This window comes from Mesoplodon bidens, assembly GCF_964165515.1.
Source record: "Mesoplodon bidens genome assembly, chromosome: 11".
NCBI lineage: Eukaryota > Metazoa > Chordata > Mammalia > Artiodactyla > Ziphiidae > Mesoplodon > Mesoplodon bidens.
Window position 1 is genome coordinate 26,214,311 of NC_138167.1, and position 22,482 is coordinate 26,236,792.

The 22,482-nt window shown below is 35.9% G+C and overlaps 1 protein-coding gene across 3 annotated transcripts in view; it reads left to right on the forward strand.

The window, feature by feature from the left end:
- Positions 1-5,296, forward strand: part of BICD1 (BICD cargo adaptor 1) — a gene marked incomplete at its 3' end in the record, with an annotated part of 208,292 nt that extends 202,996 nt beyond the window's left edge. The window contains exons 9-10 of one of the 3 annotated variants that reach the window (XM_081248844.1): positions 1,051-1,126; positions 5,141-5,296. In XM_081248844.1, coding sequence (XP_081104970.1) covers positions 1,051-1,126; positions 5,141-5,228 — 164 coding nt within the window. Of the gene's footprint in view, positions 1-1,040; positions 1,264-5,140 lie in introns of those variants that run through there. The other 2 variants (XM_081248842.1, XM_081248845.1) reach the window with 2 other exon arrangements.
- Positions 5,297-22,482: the final 17,186 nt, after the last annotated feature.

Sequence of the window (22,482 nt, forward strand, 5' to 3'; positions counted from 1 at the left end):
AATTCGACTTTAAATCCAGAATTTGTGATAATTTGGCTTAAATATTACCTATATAACATATAGGGAAAGAGGTTTGCTAAGCAAATACATAGTCTAAGCAGTTAGCAAGAGGAAATGCTGCAATTATTTAAGAATAATTGAATTTTTAATTCTAATTTTAACTTTGTTGAAAAATCTTTTTTGTAGAAATATAATGTATGCATTTCTAACTAGCTTCGCAGGTGATCCTAGTACATCAGCCTGATGCCAGTAACCAGACTGCTCTTTGATGATTTTAGAACACCCAGCACATGGTCTTTCTTCGAGTAGCTGAGTAACATAACTGATCAGCTAAAGTCTGAACTTTTACTAGCTAGTGCTTTGTCAGCCTAGTGTGAGCTATAGTGTACGATTTTTAAATGACAAAAATAAAAGTAGATTTCCCATTCAGGTTAGCTTTCTCTGTCAATCCCAGTTACTGACAATTTAATATATATAAAATAAACATTCTAAGATTTCTAACAATTCTTGCTTTTGAGAAATAAAACCTATTTTCAGAAAACGGTAAAGATGATTTCCTTCTTTAATATCCTCCTATTAATCATGGAAAAGTTTGTATTGCATGCTTTTCTCAATGTACCTATGGGACTGACAATACGCCAGTGTGTCCGACAATGCATACCATTTTGGAATAGCAAATCTAACTGCCCAGCAAGTAATTACCATCATGTTCAGGTTCAGAACTTGAAGATCTTTCATTATGTTAAGAGATCCTTTATTTTTAGATGTAGCTAAATACCAAATATGAATGGCCACGTATGTCCTAAGGTACTTGAGAACTCTCAGGACTAATTTTGTGTCACTGATTTTTAAATACTGTATTTAATTAAGGAAAAAGCCTTGTCTTTTCTATTGGCATCATTCAGGGGAAAAAAAAAAGCTTAATCCAGATGTTTCTGTGTGAATGCACATTCCTCACTAAATCTCTCAGGCAGCTGCTTAAGTTACTGTTGCTAACACGTTGCTCTGTTGTCTCTTCGTATACGTGTCTAATTTATCAGTTTCTTATAGATTGTCAGCAGCCTGCTGCCTCCGTACCGCCACAGCGCTCACAACTAGCCGGGGGGCAAGACTGCCCGACTCTCAGGTAAATTCTGATGTCCCCACTCTTCCCACCCGGTTGCACATCAGTTCCATAGACCCCCAAACTCTCCTTTCCCACATCATGACTGCCTATACATAATTATACTCGCCACATTTTATTTCAAATATGGGCTACACAGACACACACTGGACTCCTGAAGTCCACACATGCCCACTGAAAATACAGGAGAGCTAGAGTTCATTTTACTGGCCACTGGCAAGTAGCCTAAGGTGGCCTTCAGCTCCCCTGTGTGGGTAAATACTTGGTTAGTCCAGTGTTTCATTACCGTCCAAATATAAAACCTGGAATTGCTTGTCTTTTGTCCTTAAAATATACTTCCCAGGCAAACAATTAGGAAGGATATAAAGCATATCTGATGTCTGTTCCAAGACAACTTTATGAAAGTGTTTCTGTTTTCTGTCCATTCAGTATGCTCAATGCAACTGAAATTGAAAGGTGGAGAAATTGTAATTGGCATTCAAAAAAGAATATTTGCAGTGATAGTGCCTTTTATGTAAGATTAACTGAAGAATTTTAAAGGCAGGTCTACATACTCCCTGGATGCTAAACTGGAGAGTTTGCTAAACAATTTCTTTTCCAATGAAAGCTTTGTAAATCCATTATGAACTTACCTTTATGGTAAATTCCACGGGCGAACTTCCACACATCATCAGAGCACCCCATCAGGACCTAATCATTTTCTTGAAATCCTTCATCTCCAGTTATTTGGCCTCCGATGGTGTCTAGTTTTTATAGTCTGGTTGTGGCTGTTATAGCCTGCTTGTTGTTCTCTCCTTATTTTAATATAACTGTTGCTCTTCTCCCAGGGCAAGGCTTCTGTTGAGTAAGGGCAAGCCCAGACATACTTCCATGTATGTGTGAGGAGTAGATGTCAGTAGCAGGCTGCATGTGGTCATGGGTTAGAGCTGAGAGCTGGGGAGCCACAAGTGCTCCCTGGAAACACAGCAGCAGCCAAAGCCCCACTGATGACTTGGTCTCTCAGGTGGTTGTGCAGCCAACTATTTAAGTGGGACATCAAGTGAGCAGGAGAAGTTATGTGATTAAATAGGCCCCAAGCCAATGTCTTCCAACTGATGTCTCAGCCTGCTGTTCCCACCACTTCCAGCAACAGGTTTTTACTTCAGGAAAGTTCTTCATTAACATACAAACGCCATTAGTAATTTCAGTCATTAAGTAACTGAATATAATTATAAACGTTCAAACCCATTTCAGTGGGATTCTACGTGTGTAATGCAGAAGGACGTGGGTTCTTAGCCTGCAGTCCGTTCTCCACAAAGTGCCCCCACCCCACCCAGGGCATGGGGCAGTGCCAGGGCGCAACAGAAGTTCAGGGAGTGAATGAGCTCCAGAGTCACATGACTGGGTTTGACTTGCGCCTCTGACACCGACTAACTGCGTAATTTTGGAAAGTTGCTTTTGCTGGCTAAGATTTCGTTTCTTTACTTGTAAAGTGAGAAAGAGAATGGCTACTGGGAGGATTCAGCAAGGCACAGGCCTGGGCCACAGTGTGCTCTCAATAGCTGTTACTACCACTAACTGTTCTTAGTACCTAACCATTCCTTAAGACAGAAACCTGCTGTCTCTTAACCTCTCTAATTTGCTTGGGCAAAAAGTAGAGAAGGCTGCTGTATTAAGTGTTTCAATTAGATAAGAAATGGAAAGGCTAATGAGGAATCTTTTTTTTTTTTTTTTTTCTTTTTTTTGCGGTACGCGGGCCTCTCACTGTTGTGTCCTCTCCCGTTGCGGAGCACAGGCTCCGGATGCGCAGGCTCAGTGGCCATGGCTCACGGGCCCAGCCGCTCCGCGGCATATGGCATCCTCCCAGACCGGGGCACGAACCCGTATCCCCTGCATCGGCAGGCGGACTCTCAACCACTGCGCCACCAGGGAGGCCCGGAATCTTTTTAAGTTTAATTTATTTCACCTTGCTTTTTTTTTTTTGAGAACCAGTTTGACTAAATGATTAGAACTTATTACGATTAAATGATTATGATTATTATGATTAAATTATTTGACTAGAACTTATCAAATACAGTATTCACATTCAAGAAGTGATTCCTCAATCTGTAAACCAAAAATATGCTTCTGTCACATAATATACACAGTGCAATTGTATTTTATTCAAATTAAAAATAGTAATACTATAATATGAACTATTTATAATCTATCACTTTAAGAAATCTGAAATAATAAAAAAATTTTAATTATCATGAAACAACACAATGTGTTGGGCCGAGCTATAACCCATGTTTAAGCCATTACTACACACTTCAGCTGGTCAAACAGAAATGCTTGCCTTCCTTTATCAAGAAGAGTATTGAACTCCATGGGTCTTCAAACACTTACGCCTCTGGTACGATGTGACCACCCTGTGCTACTTGCCGTAACTTATGCTGAATAACATGTTTCGTGCCCTAAAAAGAAACTCATTCTGAATCATGCAGATTTAACAGAAAGAAACTCCGTTAGGTCTATGGGAAAGTCTATCTGCTGCTCTATTCCCCAGGCCATCTGACTGTTCCTGGAGGGTGGAGGAAGAAGCCTGCCATGCAGTATTCTCTTAGTCCTTGTGTTGAACCTCTAGCTCTCCCATGTTTACCTATCACATTTTAAAATAGATAGGAAAAGTCATTTTTATCACTGGTTGTCCTAACTAGTGCAGAAGAGCATATCTCCATTTAAAACTAAATTTATAGCAGTTCAAAGAGTTTGGGAAGTAAGGGTGATCCCAAGCAGAGGAGTATTGTACATAATTATGATTCTGTATTAAAACTCAAGAGATAGGGCTTCCCTGGTGGCGCAGTGGTTGAGAGTCCGCCTGCCGATACAGGGGACACGGGTTCGTGCCCCGGTCCGGGAAGATCCCACATGCCGCGGAGTGGCTGGGCCCGTGAGCCATGGCCGCTGAGCCTGCGCGTCCGGAGCCTGTGCTCCACAACGGCAGAGGCCACAACAGTGAGAGGCCCGCGTACCGCAAAAAAAAAAAAAAAAAAAAAACTCAAGAGATATACATAGTATACCAAAGATAAAAATTGTTTAATGCTCATTTTTAATGAGTTGAATAATAGTGTTAGGTTTTTTAAAATTATGATTAAATTAATAAATAACAATAATAAACCTTGAATAGCTTTCTCACGTAACACTCCTGGCAGAAATTATTCTATGGTACTGAGTTTCAAAGTATAAAGGAAAAAAGCAGAGTTTTAGAAAAATGCCAATCTTTTCCAATTAAAAAAAAAATACCTATAGTGTGATTTTCCCCCTATTAGTCACATTTTAAGAGGTCTGAACCCAAATCTGTTTTGTAGTATTACTTCAGGAAATTCAATGATTTTGCGTCCTTATTCTCCAATACTTTTCAGCAAGACGTTGATGAGCTGGAGCATCTCTGTGTTCATTTAAACTGGAGGCTCTCCAAAGTGGTCATTTTGGAAGCCTGCATTATATACTTGCTCTTCTGTCATATTTACACAACCAAGCTAAAGCAGATAGGGGGAACCCTTAGAGCAGGTCAGACTTCCACAGGCAAATTAGTTCTCCTATTGAATCTACCAGAGAACTGTAGAATCCTCTAAAGCCTTGGTCCAGCATGTCCGTGTCCCCAGGAACTTCTTTGAAATGCAGATTCTCAGGTCCCACCCCAGACCTATTGAATCAGAATCACTCCCGGTGATTGCTATGCAATCATTAAAGTTCGAAAAGAACTGATCTAAAAAAATCTTGCAACTAACCCAGAGAACTAGGGGAATGAGACTGTGTGAAGAAATTGAAAAGAGTGATTGCTGGGGAGGCGTTCACATACTATTTCCCCAGTGCGTTTCAGTTTTCTTTTTGGGGGCATTTTTTTGAAAATCTGCAGTTGTCTTGGCATGCTTTAGATTTAAGCCATTTTCTGTGCAAAATTCCTGTGAAGAGAATGTGTCTGTTGAACCCTTACAACTGTGTCTAGCCCCTTGTAAATACATTTCTGGCTGACATGTTGTTTCTCATTTGCAGTCCTGACGTAGCTCTGCCCGATGAGCAGCCACATTCCAGCTCGCAGTGCGCCCCTCTCCACTGTCTCTCCAAGCCTCCTTACCCCTAGTCTTCGTCTCCCGTGGACGAATACCTGGGGTGAACGTTTTGCAGCCACACACAGGATACTGCCCAAGATCCAGCGGGTGTTTTCTCCTCGGTGGTTAGATATTTGATTGAATTAATGGCCATCATTTTGCAAGATGAGAGGAAGTTGGGAAGAATAACACAAAGCACAGACTCCGGTGTGATAAAACAATTTATGCTTTCTCTAAGTCACAGATAAACTTCTGCAATCAAATGGCTACAGTTCAGTTAAATCAAAACAAACGAAACAGGAAATATGTATCTCAGATGGCTGGCTTTACCTCGATAGCTTAAGAGAGACCTCAGACAATGTAAAATACATATATTGTAAAATCATCTTTCCTTACACTTCAAATTCATCTACAGAGGTTGATTCTAATTTTTTGGTCATTGATATTTACTTTGTACTTTACTTGCCACATGATTTATGTCTATAAAAATCATTTCTATGAGAGGTGAACTTCATTTATTTTAAAATACACATAATTTGCTCAATTAAGTATGATTTTAATTTAGTCTGAAATCTGGAATTGGCCAGACTGTGGTCATTTTTCTTGCACAAAATGATAAATGAGGTGCATCGGAATGTTAACAATAACTGTATTTTGCTGCTACACTGATATTGTTTATGCACTTACTTTCTAATTGGTAGCTCGTTGTCTGCTGTTTTTTCTGTTTTGTTTTGTTTTTTTAACTAGAATTCTTCACTGGACGTTATTAAGTAAATCCAGAAAAGAGACTATGTTATGAGTCATTGACTTATTCAACTTTTGATGGCATCTTTAATTTTTTTTAAATTGCAGACAAGTAGATGCACTGGTGCTGCTCCTTTGTGTGTGTATATGTGCGTGTGATAATGTTAAAGAAGGCTAAATAACGTGAAGGGAAAAAAATGGTGTGTTTATTTAATGACCAGAATTTTTTTTACTTCTCCCCAATTCAGGGTCTACTGTGAGTATTTCTTGTTACAAGATATCAAGTATAAATGGCAAAATATATGCATATGTAGATGTAAGCTAGCTTTTGGTTAATTAATTTACCCAGAAAGTGTTCAAATTCTGATTAAAATTGTATGTTTTGTTGTTGTTAGGTTTTTTTCATAATGTATCTTCCTTGCCAAAAAAAACAACAGGTAATAAACCTTAGCTCACTGTCTACTTTTGACAAACACTCAGGTGCCTACAATCATTATGTTATATTGAGACAATACATGTTCCTAGTTAATTTACAGATTTTGCTGAGTAACTTTTATGACTTAATTTAAGGCAGTGGATTTTCACAGCAAAATTTATTTTGCACATAATCTGACAAACAAGGAAAACAGCTAACTGAGCTGAAAGGTCTAACACTCTTGGGCTCCTTATATCAAGTGCTGCCCACACACCTGCTCCTATCCCTCATTCCTTGTCTAGTCAGGTAGCCTTAACTTGTTTAAAACCATACCGGTTTGACCTTTTCGTGTAATGATATCTGTAACTTCTCTTTAAAACAAAACAATCCTCACTGTTAACACAAAAGGTAGTTAACAATGCAGGGCTCTAACAATGGCGATCCACTAGGAGCCACTCAGCTTACTTAGTGAAAGTGGTGGAGCACTAGTAGAGTGGCCCATCAAAGGTGGCAGCCAGTCGGCAAGTCATAAAGCACAGAGCAGGAGCTCTCATCAGTCGTACACCTATTAAGTAGTGGTCACTGTTACCAAAGCAACCAAGGGATTTTGAATTCCTCATATGAGTGCTATTTTCAACAGTGTCATTTATTATGCAACTTGCAGTAGTTGGAAATCTTCACCAAAATAGGGATTCAGGTTAAAATACGGAAAAAGAAACAAAACAAATCTTCATAAAGCCCTGATCATGGCCACCTAACCTTCTGCTCTTTCCACTTGCATTGCCTTGCTATTCCTAAACATTTTCTTTATTTTATTGGTGTTGTATCTGCCTGGTACCAGTCTTAGTGAGACTGTGTGGATTTTATAGAGTTCAGTTAAAGGAAGCTCCCCCACCCCCATCCCTGCTTTTTCTTTTTCAAGCATCATGTGTTTGGACCTGAGAAGTGGCATAGCTGCTAAGTTGACTTTTAATTAAAAACTGTGCCTGAGGGAAAATATGCCTTTTTTAAAAGTACCTCAGAACATTTTCCTATATTGCCTCATCAGTTTCGTTGGTGGTGCAGGGAATTCAGCAGTGAGTACTGTCTGTGTGTAACTATAGGGCATTTGTGCTCTCTTACGCTGTATTTGTGACCAGCTGAAAAGCTGGGTCATAGACAAAACACTTATTTCTTCCAATAAAAAGTTTATCATTAAGTCTATTATATACTAGTTTTATTTCAGTTCATTATATTAACAGAGTGGGAAATGCTTGTTTTGAAATAGTAATTCTATAAAAATGTTAATTTTAGCAAACTTTGCCAGAAAGATATAGAAACTTGGAAATAAATTTCTAATTTTCAGCACAAAACTAGATTGTAGTCCCTAAGCAGTAAGAGAGAGTTCCATGTATTTATACTGTGGCTTCACTTAGTATAGTTTAAACTGAGCCATATCTATATTTATTTATAGGCATTTAAAATGGACAAATGTGTGTAGCATTGATAAAAATCAGTACCTGTAAAGAAACATCAGGATTTAAAAGGAAACTGGAAAACTGAAGAACTAGTGAAAATAAAAAAGAATAAACCTCAGTAAGACTAGTTGAAGACAGACTTGGGGAAGAAAAACCAACTATAGAAGTATAATGACAATACTGGCTAATTATTGCAAACACAGTGGGCAAAGATTAAAGGTAACTAGCAAGACTTTAAAAAGTAAGCACAATTACCATACTGAAAAGAATAGGATGCAGAAATGCTTTACTACTGAGGATTTTTCTTAGTTAAAAAAATAAAATATTTAAAATAAAAAGGAGCAATAAATTGCCTTTGGTCTGGGTGCACAGGGGCATACAGGACCCAGAATTAATCTTTCCAATCAACTCATGATTCATCATATCCCTTTTTCATATCCAGTTCTGTTTCAATAAGAGGAATTTGGAGAACTTGGTGAAAATAGAAAGTTGTTAAATAATTAAGAAAAGATCTATTTATAAAGATTATACTTTAGCCTAGGGAGGAAGAGGTACAATAGTGATCATCAAGAAAATTTAACAAAGGATAGGTATCAGCTATGGCTGCCGTTACTAAGACTAGAATAAAAAAAAAAGTCTTCATTCTGAAGGATTTTATTAACTCTTGGGAGGAGATTTTTAACAGTGGGAAATTAATCATCAAAATTGATAATCATTAGGAAGATTTGTTTTTTAAGAATTAAATATTACTGGTTGTCTAGTAAGGATTAAGTTATGTGGCAAGAAATCTTACGATAATGTATTATAATTCTGGGATTCCATAATTCTATGGTTCTTTTATTTAAAATTTAAAAATACATTAAAGTTATACTGGTTAGTCATAAAATATTTTATCCCTTGAAAATAGGATAGCAATCTTACTTTTTCCAAGATATTTGGTAAAAAACAAGACAGGGTTGTCAGTATTATTTTTCCTTCCAGCTATATTTCATAATATCTTTAAAGTTGTCCAGAATGTAGTAATTTTACCATAAAAAGCCTCAATTGTCAGAGTCTAAAAAAACAAACGTCCTCAGGAATACTTCAGAAATAGGTATGCAATCCCTCAGGGGGGCAAATGCTTCTCAAATTTTATCTTTTCTTAAAAGAATCTTCAATCTACAATATTTGCTTTTTCCATACTTTGAAAAATTTTCCTGTATAGATAGTCTTTCTGTTTCAAACAAGCATGAAACACCAGTCAAATTAATCAGCTATGAATGTGGACATTTCCTGATATTCTGTTTTAAATAAAATCCTTACAATTCTCAATTGGAAATTACAAAATATGAAAAGGAAGAAATGAAATATATTTTCTATTGAGTTAAGAATGGCAAATTTAACGTGTAATTGTTATAATCAATCAGCCAAAAGACATAATCTGTATCTCAGAAAGACACGTCATGGGAAACTGATGGATTTCCACCAAGGAACCGTGCTGGTTCAACCCATGATGCCACAAATGTGTTAATATTGTAGATATAAAGTAGGACTAGATTCAAAAGGAACTCTTAGGATAAAGTTCATAATCTAAAAAATTTACCCTCTATGTTTTTTGTTTGTTTATAAACCAGAGTGATTTTAAATAGTCCTTATATTTAAGATTTCAAAAAATTTACAAGAATATGTTTTCATTAAATAGAATATAGTTCTTCAAAAAGCTGTTAAATTGAAGATGTGATAGATAACATGATCAGTACTGATATTGACAAGCAATTTTTATTTTAAAATCACTTTCTGTGGACGTACAAGACCAATCTAGCTCCTGAGTGACCTTTTCCATTGTTTGTAATAATGCCCCCAGATGAGTTGTATCTGTAATTTAATTCATCTTTATTTGAATGACAAGTTAACTGCCACAGTCCTTGATACATTGCATTTGCATCCTGATCCTATTATGTTTACATCTGAAAGGTTTCATCTAGACATCTCTTTTGTCCTTCTTACTCAAAGAATAACTTAAAAAGATATTTAGTATTAAGATATGTTCCCTAATCAAGGATTTTCCAGAAATAATATTCTACTTATGAAGAAGAGCAGCAATTAACTGCCTTTAGTGTAAGGGTGTGAGTGCATAAAAGTATGCCCTGTAAAATGTTTGCATGAGATATTTCACATCATGTAAGCTTTCCCATACTCATAATATGAACACTATAGAAAGTCTTATTTCTCTTGTGATCTCTCCATTAGGAATGTAAGGAGATTCTTTCCTATATCTGGTCTCCTTTCCATATTGAAATGCATGGCTCTAATCCCTGGTGTATTTTCATCCCTTTCCTCTGGAGTTATTTGAAATTTGCCCTATTTAAACTGAAGCCTGGATAAACTGCTGAGTCAGATTATTTCTGTGATTGGAGTTTAATTGCTATAGAACATTGGTTGAGAACACGTTTTTATTTTAACTTCTTTTTCTTTCAAAATTATTCCGTTATGGTTCTCTAATGAAAACACTGAGAAGTAAATCTGATGTTTTCTAGTGTGACTGTTTTTCTTTTTAAAAAGTCATTTTAAAACAAGGATCAGAGAACTATAAAGAGAAATGGCATCATTTTGTTGACAAATCATTATTCAGTGATAATGGAGAGACAGAATGAATCATTTTGTTGTTTGAGTTCAAAGATATGATTGTGCACCAATCTTAGAGGAAGTAAATGATTTTAACTTATTGTCACAAAGTTTTTAGCTGAATGGTTTGACTGTTAGTCAATTAAAGAATTCTTTGAAAATATTTTATGACATTTTTGTAGTCTACTCAGTGTTTTTATTTGCATGATTATGCATATGTGATGAACCATACATAATTCTAACATTGTATTTCTTTCCAGTATTAACACTTGTGTAATGTGTGGCCAACGCTGATTTGTACACTGTATGATTATTGTTGTAATGATCCTGTTATTCCTACATTTAATTGCAATTTTGTTATTATGCCTTTTGGTGTTAAATGATGTGAAGTGTTTCCACCTAATGATAGTACCATATGAAAACTTGACTAAAAGACTGACCTAAGAAACTCTTTGTTGCTAATTATTTTTTTAAATCCAAATTTCATAGGAAACTTGTTCTCGAAGACAAATGCCTTTATTTTAAATCCAAAAAATTATTTTATGAATTTATTTTTGCTTGTCCTTTTAAACTTTTTTGTTGACAATCCTAAGTGAATGTCTCGTGGGAGAATCCATACAATATGTGCTTGTATTTGTATTTGATCATGCACTCAATGGTTGGAAAAGGCACTACAGTGCTAAGAAAATAACCGAGGCCAATACATCAATTCTTTTATCTTGGTTTATGTTACCAACTGCATATGGTGTAATGCATAACTCTTTCCAGTAAATAAACTGGTTATCTTTCATTCATTTCATCTATGGTACCATTTTATCAGTTTGAGCAGTGTGTCTGTATTTTATGTTGATTTGTACTTACAAAAAAAGGAAAAAGTTATGAATTTCTATGATTTATATATTTACTCGAAGTGAACACTTATTCAAACTAGGAACTGAATGCTTCGCTTTGACATTTCTACACAATCTTATTAAGAAATGTGTGTCAACTTTGCCCATTTTCTCCATTTATCATCATTCCTACTTGTAATCTTTTCTAAAAGGTTGTTTTGGCAGGAGGATACGCTTAGCTGAATTAGATTAGAAATGTACCAACATGAAGGAAATGCCTGTTCTTAAAAAAAGGAAACAGTATTTTAATGAAAGAAGAATGAAGCTTGTATGCTTTATTTTGGGAGACAATGCTTTGTCCTCTTTCATATGAAGAAACATCAGAGTCTCAAACCTGAGGAAAGTTAATTGGCTAGCCCCCCCCCTTCAGATATGTGCTGTGGTAAATGGGCTGCTTTGGGAGCCACCTGCTCTGACCTGGCTTTATTTCTGGAGGCGGGGAGAGCCAGAATATGGACTTAACGTGAGGTTCCAAGGAGTTGAAACCTCTAATGCAATCCTCGTTTTAATGAATCGAATTAACCCACCATGGGCACTGCAACGGTCCCAGCTAAAGTTGCCTGCTTACCTGTTGAATAAATACAACACTAGAAATAATAGTGTAAACTTCCCTAAAAATCTTTTTTTGTCTCTGAAAGCTATTGTTTTTCTTTGATATTATAAGTGTATTTGATCCTTGATCTTCTCATATACAATAAAGCTGATAGCCTGCTATATTCAAAAGCTAGAACAACTGGATCAGCCTCCAGGAGCATCAAGGTCTCTCGTCTCATCCTACATTTTGTAGGCAACTGGGATAACACTATACAGAGAGCAATGTGGAGGTTTCCTGCAACCCCACTGAGGATAAGAGGCCAGAGTTGATGGGATTTCTTAGTTTTTGGTTATACACACATTGATTAGCACATTGTAGGAACTCAGTGCAATCCCTTGGCTCCTTTCCATCTAGCTTTTCTCATAACATGTGGAATTTTTATGGAACCTAATGTCACCTACTATAATATGAGCAGGCACTAAATGCCAACTCACTGGGGGAAATGGTCTTTAAATGAAGTAAATGGCTATTCCTATCATTCTTTCCTTGTCAATCTAAAAACTGTATCTCTAATGTTGTATTTGAAGGAGCCTTAATGAGTACAGTGAAATAATCTGACTGAGTCCCTTAAACATTTTATGAATCAACTATCACTTAAATACTTTAAGAAGAAACTCAGGATAATTCATCTACAACATAACTGTCACGGAAGATAAATCTCACTGTAAAAAAATATTGCCAGTGTCAAAAGTAAACAAAATTTATAATGTAATTTAAATGTAAAAAACAATATAAACAAATCATAACTATAGTGACATCCTGTTAAATAGTAAAGAAATGTTATAATGGTCTACATAATTTGTGAGACCCAGTGCAAAATTAAAATGCAGATCTCCTTGTTCAAAAATTATTAAGAATTTCAAGACAGTGACAGCAGACATTAAACTAACAGGGAGTTCTAGGCACAGGGCCCTGTGTGACTGTAGAAGTCCACATGCCCATAAAGCCAGCCTTTTCCCAGAATATGCTGAAATAATGATTCAGAACCACAATACAATGTAGCTATCCAGAACCTGGGCTTTATTTTTAACAGAATGGATTTTCCAGTTTCTGTGCTTGGAAGAAAAAATAATGTGCTTTTGTTCTGGGCAAAAAAATTAATGCTATTACCTCAAAGAGTTATAAATCAATCTTGCAATACTCCCGTATTCCAGCACAGTCATACTTTTCAACTCAAAACTTCTGAACTCTCACATACGTATCAAGTTGTACAGAGATTATAAAAATCATTAAAAGAAATCTTCAAAATGTCAGCAGTAGACATTTTAATTAATGTATATTAAAACTAATTTAAGAACCCTACTGCTACCTTCATAATTTGACTTCCTTTGAAGTTATAAATTATTAATAATGTCAGTCAAATGTCACAGGAATAGTCACCTCATTTAAAAGATCTATTAGCCCAAGATTAATAAGTGATTCATATCAACTCTTCTTCTAAATAAATCAAAGGGGAAACATTATTTACCTCATGAAACCTATTGAAACTGAAAATAAGCTACCCTATATGTAAGAAAGGGAGAAAATAAAATACATGTAATTTTTTCCTGTTTTGGATAAAGTAACAGTGGAAACCTATAGAAATGGTTATCTGTAAAAGAGCAAAGGGTTGGTGTAAGGGAACAAGTGGGGAGCCAGATTCCTCAGTAAGTGAGTACGTTTTTATAAAGTTTTCCTATTTCAACCATGGAAATATAGTATTTATACAAAAATGAAAAATAAAGAAAATAGGTGCCCTCAAACTTCTCACAATGAAGTCAGAAATTAAAATTAACATAAATTCTAGAGAAATAATTGTTCTAAAGCAGGCTATATCAGTAGAAGTATTTTCAAAAGCATGGAATTTTGTGCAAATTTTAGCTCTGGCACTTACTTACCAGCTCTGAGACTTTGGAAAGGTACTTAACGTCTCCAAGGCTCAACTGTCTCATTTTAAAAAGAGGATAAAAATGCTTACCTGGCAAGGTTATTGCCAAGATCAACATACATGACATCTTCCAAACAGTGTTTAGCCTTTTGTAGCTAATATTATTTCCAATAACACAGTGCCTAGGCTACTGGAGTCCCATATGAATGAAATTCATTCATTCACTTATACAAGCATTAATTCAGCAAATATTTATTGAGAACGTATCTTGTGCCAGATACTGCTCCAGGAGCTTAAGATACAGCAGAACAAAACAAAAGAGGTTCATGCCTTTTTGAAGTTTGTTTCATTTATGTAACATTGATGAGGGAGACGTACAAAAGCCAGCAAACATAATAAATATGGAAATACCAACGTATGTTAGTGAATCTGTTACGGAAAAATTAAAAAGTAGAACAGGGAAAAGAGATTGTGCTGGGTTGGAGTGGGGAGAAAGTGAAACAGATTACAATATTAAATGGTGTGGTCAGGTTGGGCCTTATTAAAAAGAAGAATAAATACGATAAAAATCATTCTGTTTACATCATGATTGCTTCAGTTTTAAAAATTATTAAATTACATAGGTTGTTCAAATTTTTAGAAGTTACTATTCTAAAATATCAAACAGCAATGTACATTAAGCAATAGGATTTTCAAAAACTAGTCTTTTAAAATGTTCTAATAATTTGGAGTAACCATTACAACAATATGCATATACTTTATTTCATGACAATGTTGCTTTAAAATTCCAATATTTATTTTACAAATAGATATTATGACTTCTTGAAGCTGTAGGACATGTTCATTTGTGCTTCGCCAATAAAAATTTGAGTCAAATAATTTTATTCATCGGTCTTATTGATAATTGTCAATTCTAATGAACTTGTAATTGACCCTATAAATAATCCTTAAAATAACTCAAAGTTGTTTTTCAGTATATAGTCAGAGATTAAGCTATTCTTTCTTCTGGTCCAACTCTCTCCTCCTTGAATGACCCTTTCATCCAAATTTTCTGTAAAATCAAGGGCATCTTTTAAAATATATTCTCACAGACTTTCTTCCTAATACAAAGGTAAGAGAGATAGTAGTATCACGTGGCTAAGCTTTGCATCAGCCTGCTGCTGAGTGTTACCATTTTTCTTAGATTTATATAGATCCGGAATTCAAGTTTGGCTATTTCAATAGAATTGCCAGAAAGTAATATATATTTAAAACTCAGCCTTCTGTCATGAATAGTTGCCCTAATTCTGGGTTACCTTATTAGAAAATAAAGGCCACGTAACTAAATATATTTATGTAATATGGAAAGGATCTCATCAAATTACATGCCTAGATAAGTATGCATACTTAACAAATATCAAGGATGAAAGTAAAATCCAACTGATAAAAATATTACCTATTAAAAGTGTTTATTATCTCCTGTGAAGTGGCCTTTAATGTCACTGCTTTCTAGCAGATGCAAAAATAAAGCTGACTTGCTTTGTGACCGCCTGGAGGGGTGGGATAGGGAGGGTGGGAGGGAGACGCAAAAGGGAGGGGATATGGAAACATATGTATATGTATAACTGATTAAATTTGTTATAAAGCAAAAATAAATAAATAAATAAATAAATACGTTTACCCAATTAAAAAATAAATAAATAAAAAATAAAGCTGACTTGAATTCGAGTATAATTATGATTATGTGATTTTAATTACATACATCAAACAAGTCAAAGGTTATCTTTTATTTTTATTTTTTTAATTTATTTTTATTTAATTTATTTATTTTTGGTTGCACTGGGTCTTCGTTGCTATGTGCAGGTTTTCTCTAGCTGTGGAGAGTGGGGGCTACTCTTCGTCACGGTGCACGGGCTTCTCATTGTGATGGCTTCTCTTGTGGAGCACGGGCTCTAGAGTGCAGGCTCAGTAGTTGTGGCACATGGACTCAGTAGTTGTGGCTCACCGGCTCTAGAGCGCAGGCTCAGTAGTTGTGGTGCATGGGCTTAGTTGCTCCGCGGCATGTGGGATCTTCCCGGACTGGGGCTCGATCCCATGTCCCCTGCATTGGCAGGCAGATTCTTAACCACTGCGCCACCAGGGAAGACCAAAAGTTGTCTTTTAAAATCGTGCTTTATCTGGAAAGTGGCTGTTCTTTGGACTGGATGATGGCAGCCTACCATTATTCGTAATATCATTTGACTTCCACATCTAATGATTGATGAAAAAAACAAGATCTTTCTGAAATACTCCTTAGAAACACATTCTCATTGGATGTTGAATGTTCCAAAGTCCACATTTGAGTATGTCATGCGCATTACTATATAATTTCTATATATTTTATATTTTAAAAGATAAGTACCTTACATTAAAAGATATTTTCTTGTTCAATGTACTTCATTAGAACTTTGAAGGTGAGATCAGATCAGTGAAATGGAGTAACTTCTTGTTTCTTCTGTTGAAATTAAAAACTAAATGAGCTCCAATGATGTAAGTTCTTCTCTTATGTTCTCTTGATAATAACTTTGTGTATGAACATTAAAACTGCAGTTTTCTCTTATAAACAATTTAGTTACTACTAAAAGTTCTTATGGCAGTTAGTAGATGAACATTTATTGACTGCATACTACATGCATCAATAGAACCTCAAAGATTTCTTTAAGATTGCAACTGAGCAAAATTATAACAGCTACCAAACATTAAAAACTAGAACATGTACTGAAATATGGCATTCTCCTGTCGTTTGCAACCCTACACTGAACAATACTGATGCTTCTAGAGCAGTCCTATTATTTAGGACATATGACTGCAACATAATATACTTATAATATGTGCCAGAATACATCTGATAAAGTTTAAAAACAAGCACAGAGAGCCTACGACTGCATCTATTTTCAGGTGGAAAAATGGCATCTAAGATATTGAACAAATTATTCAAGAACTGATTGTGTTCTTAAATATTCTGTAATCAGCAACGACACAGGGTGATAACTGGCTGGGTAAGTGATGATCACACCAGTGAGGTTGTGGAGGCAGTGTCAGCTTTTTAAGTTCAAGATCCTGTTCACAGCCCAGCCTTGCTCATTATACTTGTCCCTGGCAGAGCTTCTCTTTACTTGGATGGGAGTTTCATCTCTCCCTCACTGCCAGCAAGTTTAGGAAAACCTGCTCAGCTCAGGATAAAAAAAAACCAAATCAGATTATTTTCCTTCAGATTAGTCATTGATGAGTTTCTGCCAACCCCACTCATTTATTTTCCAAATGTTTATTTCTCTTTTCCTAGGAATAAAAGCAACACATGCTTATTGTAGCAAAGAAGACAATAAATTCACCCACAATCTTATCTCTCAGTGAAAACTGCTGTTAACATTTTGGTGACTTTCCTTGAAATCATACTGAATACCTAATTCTGAATCCTGCAATTTTCTCTGAACATTTTTATGGCGATTTTTTCCCTAAGTTATCAAAAGTTTTCAACTACATTATTATTATTATTATTCTATTTATTTATTTAATTTTTTTTGGCTGCACTGTGTGGCATTTCGGATCTCAGTTCCCTGACCAGGGATCAAACCCATGCCCCGTGCAGTGGAAGCATGGAGTCTTAACCAGTGGACCACCAGGAAAGTCCTCAACTATATTATTTTTAAGGCTGGCATAATATTCTATGGGATGGATAAATGATACTTTTAAAAAAGAAAATACTCTCCTATTATTGGATATTTAAGTTACTTCCAGACTATTTTAAATAATGATGCCATTAAAATCTTTATACAGAAATTGTCATCTAAATTTCTGACTATCTACAGACCATTCCTTTAGGAGGAATACTGTTAATGGTCATGAATATTTTTCCTTTCATGCATTTTTCTTCAGTAAATTTCACTGTGTATTTTACTATGTGGAAGTCACTGTGCAAGATGCTACAGAGGATACAAATATGAATTAGATGAATTGCCATCAAGGAGCTTACAATCTAGAAAGGAAAATTGGACAAAGTATATATAACTATAATACATGGTGGAAAGTGATACATTCCATGAGCAAAGGTTTTGATTTGTGCTTTGGAGACTCAAAAATTAGGAGTCTGCTTTCTCACAATGAACTGAAAATCATCCACATGAAAATGTTAATTCCCTGATTTAAAAATATTTCTGATTGCCCAGTATTCTCATTAAAATGTTATCATATATCTATTTGTGTCTACTTTGAAAAAACCTTCTATTGGAAGTACCACGTAAATAATATCACTGATTTCAAGTTTTTACTTTATCTCTTTCAATGGAAATTTTAGGATGTCTTGAATATGGTTATTTTGTATTCTAATGATTCAGAGCTATGCGGACTACTGCAAATGCCTATAGAGGTGTGAGCCTTGTAATAAAGCAATGGTGTCATTGGCGAAAGATATAAATTTATAATTATAGATTGGCACTAGTCTTATAGCCTTGTGTGCCACTTTCTAATGACATTGTTATGGCATATACAAAGGCAAAATAGAGCAGAGCTTAAATTATAAGTTTTGATAATATTTTGATCATTTTTCAAAATTAAATGGAACTTTTATATGTCTCTTATTTCCATCTACATCAAAAGTCAACAAACTTTCTCTGTAAAGGACCAGATAGTAAATATTTTCAGATTTGCTCTTCATCTGGTCTCTGTCTAAACTACTCAACTCTGCTGTTGTAATATAAAAGCAGCCATAAATTGTTGGCTGGGCTTCAATGAAACTTTATTTTTGGACATAGAAATTAGTGCTTTACATAATTTCTATATATTATGAAATATTCTTCTTTTGATTTTCCCCCAACCATTAAAAAATTTAAAACCTATTGTTAGGGAACATCCCTGGCAGTCCAGTGGTTAAGACTCTGCACTTTCACAGCAGGGGGTGTGGGTTCGATCCCTGGTGGGGGAACTAAGATCCTACAGGCTGCGTAGTAGGGCCAAAAAAAAATACTACAAAAAAAAAAACCACATTGTTAGTTCATGGTCCATACAAAATTAACAGGCTGTGGGCTGGGTTTGGCCCACAGGTCACAGTTCACTGACCTCTTATCTAGCTGATATCATTCAAAAACAACAAAGGTGGAGCTATCACAACACTGCTAATCGGTTATATTCTAATATAAAATAAAAAGTTTAAAAACAACAACAACAACAAAGAGATATGCATAAATCCTGAAATAAAAGCTTTCCAAGCAATAATAATAAAAACATTAAATGTACGGGTTTGCAATGTTACAATATCAAGTGCTTTTTTTTTTTGGCTGCTCGCCATGTGGCATGTGGGATCTTAGTTCCCAGAGCAGGGGTCGAACCCATGCCCCCTGCACTAGCCTTGGGGACTTCCCTGATGGCACAGTGGTTGAGACTATGCTTGAAAATGCAGGGGACTCAGGATTGATCCCTGGTCCAAGAAGATCCCACATGCCACGGAGCAGCTAACCAAATGCACCACAACTACTGAAACCCATGCAATCTAGGGCCCATGTACCGCAACTACTGAGTCTGTGTGCTACAACTATGGAAGACTGTTCACCCAGAGCCCGTGCTCCTCAACAGGAGAAGCCACCTCGGGCTTCCCTGGTGGCGCAGTGGTTGAGAGTCCGCCTGCTGATGCAGGGGACACGGGTTCGTGCCCCGGTCCAGGAAGATCCCACATGCCGCGGAGCGGCTGGGCCCGTGAGCCATGGCCGCTGAGCCTGCGTGTCCGGAGCCTGTGCTCCGCAACGGGGGAGGCCACAACAGTGAGAGGCCCGCGTACCGCAAAAAAAAAAAAAAAAAAAAAAAAAAAAAAAAGAGAAGCCACCTCAATGAGAAGTGTGTGCACCACAACAAAGAGTAGCCCCTGCTCGCTGAAGCTAGATGAAGCCCACATGCAGCAATGAAGACCCAACACAGCTAAAAATAAACAACAACAAAAATTAAATAAAATGGTTAATTAAGGAAAAAAAAGAAGCAAGAAGAACTACAATTCTGAAGCCTACGGAAGGAAAATCACATTCACAGAGAGATAGACAAAATGAAAGGGCAGAGGACTTTGTACCAGATGAAGGAACAAGATAAAACCCCAGAAAAACGACTAAGTGAAGTGGAGGTAGGCAACCTTCCAGAAAAAGAATTCAGAATAATGATAGTGAAGATGCTCCAGGACCTCGGAAAAAGAATGGAGGCAAAGATCGATAAGATGCAAGAATTTAACAAAGACCAAGAAGAATTAAAGAACAAAGATCTTGAAGGATTAAAGAACTAACAAACAGATATGAACAAGGCAATAACTGAAATGAAATATACACTAGAAAGAATCAATAGCAGAATAACTGAGGCAGAAGAATGGATAAGTGACCTGGAAGACAGAATGGTGGAATTCACAGCTGCAGAACAGACTAAAGAAAAAAGAATGAAAAGAAAAAAAAGAAATGAAGAAATGAAGAAATGAAGAAAAAAAGAAATGAAGACCTCTGGGACAACACTAAACAGAATAACATTCGCATTATAGGGGTCCCAGAAGGAGAAGAGAGAGAGAAAGGACCAGAGAAAATATTTGAAGAGGTTATAGTCAAAAACTTCCCTAACATGGGAAAGGAAATAGCCACCCAAGTCCAGGAAGCGTGGCCAGTCCCATACAGGATAAACCCAAGGAGAAACACACCAAGACACATAGTAATAAAATTGGCAAAAAATTAAAGACAAAGAAAAATTATTGAAAGCAGCAAGGGAAAAATGACAAATAACATACAAGGGAACTCCCATAAGGTTAACAGTAACACAATAAGTGTGGGGGACATTAACACCTCACTTACACCCATGGACAGATCATCCAAAATGAAAATAAATAAGGAAACAGAAGCTTTATATGACACAGTAGACCTGAGAGATTTAATTGATATATATAGGACATTCCATCCAAAAACAGCAGATTACACTTTCTTCTCAAGTGCACATGGAACATTCTCCAGGATAGATCACATCTTGGGTCACAAATCAAGTCTCAGTAAATTTAAGAAAATTGAAATCATATCAAGCATCTTTTCTGACCACAATGCTATGAGATTAGAAATGAATTACAGGGGAAAAAAAGTAAAAAACACAAACACATGGAGGCTAAACAATATGTTAGTAAATAACCAAGAGATCACTGAAGAAATCAAAGAGGAAATCAAAAAATACCTAGAGACAAATGACAATGAAAACATGACAATCCAAAACCTATGGGATGCATCAAAAGCAGTTCTAAGAGGGAAGTTTATAGCTATACAAGCCTACCTCAAGAAACAAGAAAAATCTCAAATAAACAATCTAACCTTACACCTAAAGGAACTAGAGAAAGAAGAACAACAAAACCCAAAGTTAGCAGAAGGACAGAAATCATAAAGATCAGAGCGGAAATAAATGAAATAGAAACAAAGAAAACAATAGCAAAGATCAATAAAACTAAAAGCTGGTTCTTTGAGAAAATAAAATTGATAAACATTTAGCGGGATTTGTCAAGAAAAGGAGGGAGAGAAAAATCAATAAACTTAGAAATGAAAAAAGGAGAAGTTACAACAGACACTGCAGAAATACAAAGCATCCTAAGAGACTACTACAAGCAGCTCTATGGCAATAAAATGGACAACCTGGAAGAAATGGACAAATTCTTAGAAAGGTATAACCTTCCAAGACTGAACCAGGAAGAAATAGAAAATATGAACAGACCAATCACAAGTAATGAAATTGAAACTGTGATTAAAAATCTTCCAACAAACAAAAGTCCAGGACAGATAGCTTCACAGGTGAATTCTATCAAACATTTAGAGAAGAGCTAACACCCATCCTTCTCAAACTCTTCCAAAAAATTGCAGAGGAAGGAACGCTCCCAAACTCATTCTATGAGGCCACCATCACCCTGATACCAAAACCAGACAGAGATACTACAACAAAAGAAAATTACAGACCAATATCACTGATGAATATAGATGCAAAAATCCTCAACAAAATACTAGCAAACAGAATCCAACAACACATTAAAAGGATCATACCCCATGATCAAGTGGGATTTATCCCAGGGATGCAAGGATTCTTCAACATAGCAAATCAGTCAATGTGATAGACCGTATTAACAAATTGAAGAATAAAACCATATGATCATCTCAATAGATGCAGAAAAAGCTTTTGACAAAATTCAACACCCATTTATGATAAAACCTCTCCAGAAAGTGGGCATAGAGGGAAACTACCTCAACATCATAAAGGCCATATATGACAAACCCACAGCAAACATCAATCTCAATGGTGAAAAAATGAAAGCATTTCCTCTAAGATCAGGAACAAGACAAGGATGTCCACTCTCACCAGTATTATTCAATATAGTTTTGGAAGTCCTAGCCACAGTAATCAGAGAAGATAAAGAAATAAAAATAATACAAATTGGAAAAAAAGTAGTAAAACTGTCACTGTTTGCAGATGACATGATACTATACATAGAGAATCCTAAAGATGCCACCAGAAAATTACTAGAGCTAATCAATGAATTTGATAAAGTTGCAGAATACAAAATTAATGCACAGTAATCTCTTGCATTCCTATACACTAACAATGAAAGATCAGAAAGAGAAATTAAGGAAACACACCCATTTAACATTGCAACAAAAAGAATAAAATACCTAGGAACAGACCTACATAAGGAGGTAAAAGACCTATACTGAGAA